Below are 8,872 nucleotides of genomic sequence, written 5' to 3'. Positions count from 1 at the left end.
ATTGAGGCAATTGCAACGCCAACCTTACATTTTCCGAACTGAAGTCCAAGAGTTGCTGTCGAAGAGATGGAAGAGAACGTAGATAGAAAACGCTGAAAAAATTCAAAAACGGAAATGAAATCCTTTCAAAAAAAGCAGTTATATATTCGCATGTTGATTGAAAAGTTTGTTAGATAGTGGCGCGTGAGGTGAAATTAGGTTAAAGAGACTTGTATGAACTTGTATCGAAAAAAGACTTGTATGTGGAGAATATTTGTCGCTGCAAATACACAAAAATATTTTCTTTAATGCAAAACTCCTACATTACATTCCATTTAAACCGTCAATGATAAATATCAATTTTCACAAACAAAAACAATATTAGTTCACCTGCAGAATCATAAACAAATAACGAAAATATTAACTAGAATCGAACTACACCTCAGTCACTGGATTGATTCAAAACAATAATCCACTTCACTCTTGCTCAATTGACAATCTGAACTTGAGTAATGCAATATCTTCAATAATGAGATGACTATTCAAAATTGATTTTAGAGGTTGATTTCAAAAACACAGAGAACGAAGGAAATCGCAAAAAACGAAAAAGAGAACGCAGAGAAATGAGAGAACGCAGAGATGAAAGAGAATGTAGATCGAAAATGCTGAAAAAATTTGAAAATGGAAACGAAATTCTTTCGAAAAAAGCATATATTCGTGTGTTAATTGAAAAGTTGGTTAGACAGTAACACGTGAAGTAAATTAAAATTAAAGAGACTTATATGAACTTGTATCGAAAAATGAGTTATATGCAATATTCTAAAATCCGGACCGGACTGGTCGGTCGGACCGATTCAACTGCGAACCGATAACATAATAGTCCGGTCAAAAATGTAAACCGGTAACTAGAAAACCGGATAAAAACTGTTGAACCGGAAGAAAACCGGCCGGTTGGACCGAACCGAAACCCGGCCGGTTTACACAAAAAAGGAAGCTCCTTCGTTTCTTTCTCCCTTTCTTTCTTTCATTCATTCAGAGAAATCACACAAACCCAACCACAAAACCCTAGCACTGTAAGCCTACACCACCGCGGCAAGGAGTGGCATGCCGCCGTCCGTCCGTCGCACTCAAAGTTCGCCATCCGTCATCTAGCTTCCCTCGTGCTCCAAGTCTTCAACCCCTGTTCGCTGTCACCGATCGCGGCTGCTTCCTCGAGCTCGGCGTCCGTCGTCTTTGTCTGCTCAGCCGCGCTTCCGTCGCTGTTTGTTTGCCGTTCTCGTTCGCGTCTTCGTTCATCTGTCGTCTTTGTTCGCGTTCTTCGCCGTTCACGTTCGCTTGGCGTTCACCGTTCGCGTTAATCGCTGTTCACCGTTCGGGTTCGCGTTCATTTGGAAGCCACGTTGCTCTGCTTCAAACTCTGCGACCAACCCGCGCGCTCCACCCAGCCGTCGAACTGCTCTCTTTTGTCGCCGCCGTGAGTTCCCTAAACCCGCCACCAGACAGTACACTCACACAACACCAATTCTCTGCTTCAAACTCTGCAACTTCTGATTTCTATTACAATAAGTAATTATTTGATTTGGTAGTGGTTTGGATTTTTTCATAGACTGAATTGAAGTTACAAACTTACAATAGTTATGTTCTCTTCTCTATCACATTGAAATTAAGCTTTGAATTCTCTTATTTCGTCTTAATTTTACAGCACTCACCATGTTTGATGAAATGCTTTAACCATATTTCTGGTTGGTTTTATAATTTCTAGCTTTTAGAAACTTAGTAAGTTGATTGCATGTGAAATTCTAATAATTGGATCATAGTAATTAGGAAATTTTAGCTGCACAAATAGCATGATTATTCCACTTGCATTATTGTTCTTCTGGTAAATTTTAACTATTATTGTGCACTTGTTAATTTGCTAATTGTTCTTGTGTTGTTGTTCTGTTGTTCTTCTGTTACTTTTAGTTTTTTTTTGTTTTTGTTTTTGTTGTGGTTTTCTGTTCTTGAACTTGTTAAGTTGATAATTTGCTAAATTGTTGGGCTGCTGTTGTTTTAATTTGCCAAATTGTTAGCTTGCTGCGACTTAATTTGTTGGATTTTCTATTTAGGTCCTATTCTTGTTTATTTGCTAAATTGTTGTTGTGTATTTATTGTTTATTTGCTGGATATTGGTGATCATTGTCTTTGAGATTATTTACTATGCAGGTTTAGTGTCATCACTGTTTTGGAATGTTTTATAATGTACTAATGTTTGTTGCTGTTTTGTAATTGCTAGTTGCAGGTTTAGTATGATTATTGGTTAATGTTTTGTAATGTTTGATACTGAATGCTGATTGTTGAGTTCACATATGGTTGTTTATTTTGACTTGGGTAAAGAGACTTATGGTCATTTTTTCCTGCCTTATACCGATTCAGATGATTATTTTCAGAGGATGAGCACTTATTTATATATCTTGAGAAACTGTCTTTCTGTGTGTTATGAGCATTTGGTGAAGCCTGTATTGTACCTATTCAAAGCTTAGTTTTACGAAATGGTCTTTAAAGCAACTCATTCAAAATGCTACTGTACAAACCCAAGTCTATTGTCTCTTAAAGCCTGTATGCACCTTCATTTGGTGAAACCTTTCTAGCACTAGTCCACTACCAACTTTGTTATTAATAATGTTATCAAATTATTTATCCGAGTACTATGTTTATTTTTCAGTTGGATTTATGATAATTCATTTGATATTCTTCCTATTCTTGTCAGATATTTCTTTTAACATTTGATATTCTTCCTATTCTTCCCAGAGCGCAGCCACCTTCCTCCTCCACACACCATCACCATTTTCCATCTTCTTCTCCCTCTGTCCGCTGGCCACCACAGAACCACCGCCGGCTGCCTCCTTCTTCTTCCTCGCCCTTTTTCTTCATCATCTTCTTCTCTGTTCTTCGGCCTCACCACCATATCCATCACCCATCATCATCGAACCGCCGCACCACCCTCACTGGCCACCACCTCTGACCACTTCGCCGACATCAACCCCCCTCTTTCATTTCTTTTACACGCCACCCATCACTGTGAACCACTTCAACTGAAGCGTTCTTTTTCAAACTCCCTCCTTCTCTGTTTCTGCCGCCGGCAGCCCTAGCTCCGCCACGCCTCTCTCTCCCCTTTTCTTCCTCTCTCTCGTCTTCTCTCCCTAACCCAACCTCCCTCTGTCTCTCTCCCAAAACACAGAACCTACAGTTCGCAGAATCAGAACAGAGCAGCATTGCTTCTTCTTCCAGCGAGAACCAGCCGCCGGCAACCACTTCCATCCGTCAGAGCTGCCGCTGCAACATCACTGCCTCCCCTGTCCCTGCATTTTCTTTCTCCGTTTTCAAGTAGGTTCTTAAGTCAATTCTCTTTAAATTTGTTTTCTATTTTGGTTAATTTAGGAATAGTAGTATTTTAATTTCTCGTTAGTAAGTAGATTTGGTTAAGATGATTTGCTGCTGTAAGGTTGATTTAGATTAAATCAGGATTATCTTATTAGGATTTGTCTCGGTTCATAGGTAATTAATCATGCTATTATGCTCCTTGAGTTTGAATTTCAATTTGTTTGGATTGATTGATTGATATTCTGCTGAACCAGTGCAATATGTTGCTGATTTGTGTCATTGATGCTGAATTTTGTGAATTGATGTTGAAAGAATGTTTGTTAGTGTTATTTTGTGTTGTTTATGTCTTTGCACGTCAAGTGTTCGATAATATGGCTCTATGACTAATTTGGATTTTAAATTGCATATTGTAGCTACCATGTGATTTGAATTAATGATTCATGTTTAGGTGATTAATTAAGAATGATGTATTTATTACTTGGTGATACTTGTTCATATTGATTATTGCTTTGATTACCAAGTTTGTACATTTATGCTTTGTTAACATACTAGAATCTAAATTGTTTGAATGTTTGTACTTCAGTAACTTCACATAGTTCTTAAGAAAGAAAATCTCACTTTTTTTTATTTGAGGAATTATCTTGAGAAGCTCTTCCTCCTCCCAGAAAAGAGTGAGCTTTTTTCTCTTAAGACATGCCAAAGAAAAAAACAAACAATTTTGTTGTAGTGAACCATAACCTGAGAAATAATTTCAGAACGTTGTTGTTGACAGTTGACTAGAGTCTAGAGTCTGTCTTTTTTATTAGGCTTGAGTTATGGGCTTCATTGTTCAAGGCCCAATAAAAAGGATAAATTCTAGACCCTAATCAACTTTCAATAACCATGTTTTGAAATTGTTTCTCAGGTTATGGTTCACTATAACAAAATTGCTTCCTCCCTTTCTTTGGCAGTTCTTAAGAGAAGAAAAACTCACTCTTTTTTGGTGGCAGAAGGAGCTTTTCAAGGTAATTTCTCAGCTAAAATTTGAACTTTTACTTCTTTCCTATTTTATATTCTTATGTTCCTTAGTTTCATCCATGATGCATTTTCGCTGTAAAGGGGTAAAGGGTGTATTTTTTTTAGTACAGTGTGCGTAGAACTTGGTTGGCTATTCGATGATGGTATGTTTGAGCTTTTCATCCAAAAGTCGTAACCTTTTGGCTCGAGCTTTTCATGCTGGTAAGCGTTTCTTAAACCCAAGTTCTGGAGATATTGTTTTCAAAGCTATTTGTGTTAACTTAAAGCATAAGAGATGGAGTGTGTTGGAGCGACTATCCCCTAAGCTCACCAGCTCCTTGGTGAGCCAAGTTGTTTGCGAGTTCCAAAACTCGCCACAGTTGGCTTTAGATTTTTATAACTGGGTTGGAGGGTTGTTCCCTCACTCATTAAATTCCTGTTGCACTTTGGTTCATGTGCTAGTGAAGTCAAGAAGATTTCATGAGGCCCTGTTTCTTCTGAGAAACTTGATTACTGAAGATGGTACTTCTCCATTGGTGGTGTTGGAAGTATTGATAGAGAGTTATCAAAGATGTTGCTCTAGTATTGCGGCTTTTGATTCATTGGTGAGGGCTTGTACTCAGGTTGGGGCTACTGAAGGTGCTTATGATGTCATCTATAATTTAAGGAGCCGTGGTTGTTTCATTACTATTCATGCTTGGAATAATTTCCTAAATCACTTGTTGCAATTGAATGAAATCGATAGGTTTTGGAATTTGTATAGAGGAATGGGTTCTTTTGGTTACATAGAAAATGTGAATACTTTTAATTTGGTTATCTATGCTCTGTGTAAGGAGTGCCGACTAGTGGAAGCTATTTCAGTGTTATATAGGATGATGAAGGGTGGAATTTTCCCCAATGTAGTCTCGTTTAACATAATCATAGACACGGCTTGCAGGATTGGCAACTTGGGTCTTTCCTTGAAACTTTTTAAAAGGATGACTATGATGTCAGGGGATTTTGTTTGGCCCAATTCTGTTACTTACAACTGCATAATCAACGGGTTCTGCAAGACTGGGAAATTATTACTTGCAGAAGAAATGCTTCATAAAATGGCCAAGGCAGGTAAAAAGCCGAGTGTTCGGGCGTATGCTACTTTGATAGATGGGTATGCTAGGTGGGGAAGTCTGGAGGAGGCACTGAGGCTCTGTGATGTAATGGTGGAAAGGGGATTGGTCCCTAATAATGTTGTTTACAATTCGATTTTATACTGGCTTTATCGTGAAGGAGGGATTGAGGAAGCTTCTTTGCTGCTATCTGACATGATTGATAAGCATATATGGCCTGATCAGTACTCATATGCAATCCTTACCAAAGGCCTTTGCAGAAATGGAAATCTGACTGAAGCTCTTAAGCTTCATAGCCAGATTTTAGAACAAAACCTAATACGTGATTCTTTTTCTCACAACATACTTCTTAACTATATATGCAAAAGGAAAAACATGGCAGTAGCTAAGCAACTATTGGGCAACATGATTACCCGTGGCCTTGCTTTTGATGTTTATACATACGGAACTATGATTGATGGATACTGTAAACTAGGTAACACTAACGATGCTCTCCAAGTTTTTGATTGGATGATAAATATGGATGAGAAGCCCAACTTGACAATATACAATTCTGTCATTAATGGTCTGTGTAAAATGGCCTCAACAGATGCTGCAGAATACATAGTTGATGAATTACGAAAGAGAAGATTATTTGATGCAACGACCTTTAATACCTTGATTAGTGGATATTGCACTGCTGGACAGATTGATAAAGTGTTTAATTTGACGATGGAAATGAAGAGCTTGGGAATTTCTGTGAATAGAGTAACATATAATACACTGATAAACCTTCTCTGCAAGTGTGGTTGCGAGGAGGAAGCAAAAGAATTGATGAAGATGATGATTGTCCAGGGTATTTGTCCTGATTTTGTAACATACACTACACTTGTTACTCACTTCAAGAAATGTAGTCCTGATGAGTTGATTGCATTGCATGACTACATGATTCTAAAGGGAGTAGTCCCTGACCATAAAACATATGATATCATTGTAACACCACTTCTTTTAGAAGAAGGATGAAAGAAAAGTCATAATACGACATGTATAGTAGTCTAAAAGGTTGTCCGGTCTCAGTTTGTCACTTTTCCATTTTTTTCTTTAATACTAACAGATCATACCATTCATTCTTTAGTGTACCAATCATATTCCTATCAATTCAAATTACTTTATTTTAATTTTGATATGTACATTAGCTTATCTTTTTTTAATTATATATTGTACACTGGAAGTGCATTTTGCTTATTTTTTGTACATAAATTGATATGCAGCTTGATCTATTATGCATGATTTATAAATAAAAAAATATTTTTGGAATAGCCTTGATAAACCAATTGAGGTAACATAACTCTTATTGCTGGATTTTGATTCTTGAATAACATCATAACTTTTGGTTTTAGCCATTCATTAATATAAAGAACTTTCTATATTTATGCGCTCAACTAGAGGATTATGAGCCATCTACTTTCTGTGGAAAAAATATAGGTGTACCGGTGTAACAAAAATGGAGACAAATTAAAATACGATACATAGATTATTATGTAAGTAATTTTTTTTTAAAATATATATCATATCATTATTTTATTAAAACATCCTTATAATTTAATAAAAATAAAAAATATTTTTTTATTTAGTTTTACAAAAAAATTTAAATATCTTTTTTCTTTTTATGTTGGATAAAAACTACTCTTAATTTGGTCAAAATTTAAAATTCAACTAATCCTAGTTTTATATTTTTAAATTTTAAACAATTTGAAAAACAAAACAAAAATACATCTTAAAAAAAAAAAATAAGAAAAGTTATTTATGTTCTTTAGGTTCAATGTTCTTCTCTCTCTGGCAAAGAAGAAGAAGCTCTCTTCCAGTTTCTCCACGACACCTTTCAAATTTTCTGAATTAATATAGGATAAGAGAAAATCGAGGATGTCCCCATGTATGTGCTCTGCTACCCGTCGGAGGAGTTCTTGTTGGTTGCCGGAGCCTTCACTGGCAAGAGTCTTGGCCTCTTCTGCTCTAAGGAAGATGACGCCCAAGCCCAGCTCCGCAAAGTTTTCACAGTCGACCCTCGCATGCGTGGCGGCTCCAAAGTTGTTCCCGTTGCGCTCAACTAGGTTCCCTAATTTTTTCATTGCATTCTCATTCCTGTCGTTGAATTTCAATTTCATCCATTCTGGTATTTATCTTAAACTTAAAATTACTGTTTCTGACAGGTTTTTCAGCTGAAGGTGAATGGCATGGCATTTAGATTGATACCTGAGCAATCTCAAGTAAAGAATAACCTGCGAGTGAGTTCTATTTTGTTCTCAGTATTATGTATTGATGTTCAATTTCCTTACGTTGATATAACTTTTTAATAGCCCTGTTTGGGCTGTTACTTGTGGTTCAAGTTATGAAGTAATGATTTATGCTTTGTGCATTACATAGGTGAGGGAGAAATCTGGCTCTGCTGCCAATAGTTTTCCTGGTGTTCCTGTTTTCTAGGTTCTCCTCTCAGTTGCCTTAAATCTGGATATCTCATTTGAGTTTTTGTTTACAGTGTTGTAAGAAAGTTACAACAACAATTCACTGTATGGATTTTAGGCAAAAGTTGAGGAATAGCGAAGTGCACATAGAAAAAACAGACAATAATTAGAGATGAGTAGTAGTTGTATGCGTCTACAATGAGAATGGTGGTAATACTCATCAATGTTGGAAGTTTAAAGGACTTAAAAGCTAGTTCTAAATATTTAAATATGTAATAATAGTCAGTTGATTTATCTTTTTTGTTTATGATTTATGAAGTAAAAAAAAAGGTTGATGTCATATATAAAGTTAGAGACCTTTTGAACTAGATTTGTTCAACTTTTTTAGAAATGTACTTAGAATGATGATGCATATAAGATTGTTAGCATAACTTGTTTGTCATTACTTTATCTCTTAAGATCTGGAAACTAAGAATTCTGTTGGTTCTTACTTGTAACTTTGAATGTTTAGTTAATCTATAGAGAGTTTACTTTTTAGTTTGTAGCTGTCTTTCAAAAGATAGCTTCGATTAATCTTGATTTTCCAAGTTCTGCAATCTGAATCACTTTCTTGCTTGATTATGCAATTTTTAATTACTTTATTGTTTCATTGTTAACAAAAAAAAGGAAAGGAGTGATAGTTAGGTAGTTAGAATAACTGAATTAGTCTATTTGTAAATTGCAACAGCTGGTTAAGGAAGAGTAATGTATAGTGTAACTCATTGTAGAGAGAAAGCTATGATTCTGATTTCTTCTTTTATGATCAATGACAAATCATAAAACTTAATTCCTTTTTTTCTATAGTTTATTGCTTTCTATCTTTTTGATCAAGAAAGTTCCACTCAGCTTTCTTGCCAAACCTGATAAGCAGCAGCTCCATATCCTGCAAGTTGTAACGATATATATATTTGTAATTAAGGAAATCATTATAATAAAATAATAATGAAACAG

The 8,872-nt window shown here is 35.9% G+C and overlaps 2 protein-coding genes across 5 annotated transcripts; both read left to right on the top strand.

Annotated features, from left to right (window-relative positions):
- Positions 1 to 1,005: 1,005 nt before the first annotated feature.
- Positions 1,006 to 8,422, top strand: LOC112711186 (uncharacterized). Of its 4 annotated transcripts, none has more exons than XM_029289129.2 (4): positions 1,010 to 1,453; positions 2,767 to 3,342; positions 4,290 to 4,343; positions 4,467 to 6,598. In XM_029289129.2, exon 4 carries the CDS (start codon positions 4,494 to 4,496, stop codon positions 6,441 to 6,443), a length of 1,950 nt encoding a protein of 649 aa, XP_029144962.1. In that variant the 5' UTR covers positions 1,010 to 1,453; positions 2,767 to 3,342; positions 4,290 to 4,343; positions 4,467 to 4,493; the 3' UTR covers positions 6,444 to 6,598. The 4 variants fall into 4 exon arrangements, 3 of the variants coding, with proteins under 3 accessions (XP_029144960.1, XP_029144962.1, XP_029144961.1); XR_011865911.1 differs by lacking the exons at positions 1,010 to 1,453; positions 2,767 to 3,342 and adding exons at positions 7,238 to 7,531; positions 7,631 to 7,705; positions 7,845 to 8,422 and having other exon boundaries at positions 4,251 to 6,276; XM_029289127.2 differs by lacking the exon at positions 4,290 to 4,343 and having other exon boundaries at positions 1,006 to 1,453.
- On the top strand, positions 7,352 to 7,901 carry LOC140175161 (protein TIC 22-like, chloroplastic). The gene is made up of 3 exons (XM_072202097.1): positions 7,352 to 7,516; positions 7,631 to 7,705; positions 7,845 to 7,901. Exons 1-3 carry the CDS (start codon positions 7,352 to 7,354, stop codon positions 7,899 to 7,901), a joined length of 297 nt encoding a protein of 98 aa, XP_072058198.1.
- Positions 8,423 to 8,872: the final 450 nt, after the last annotated feature.

The sequence above is a fragment of the Arachis hypogaea genome, chromosome 9 (genome assembly GCF_003086295.3).
Source record: "Arachis hypogaea cultivar Tifrunner chromosome 9, arahy.Tifrunner.gnm2.J5K5, whole genome shotgun sequence".
In the NCBI taxonomy this organism is placed as follows: domain Eukaryota; kingdom Viridiplantae; phylum Streptophyta; class Magnoliopsida; order Fabales; family Fabaceae; genus Arachis; species Arachis hypogaea.
Note: the sequence above shows the minus strand (reverse complement) of the source record. Positions and strands in the feature narration are given on the sequence as shown.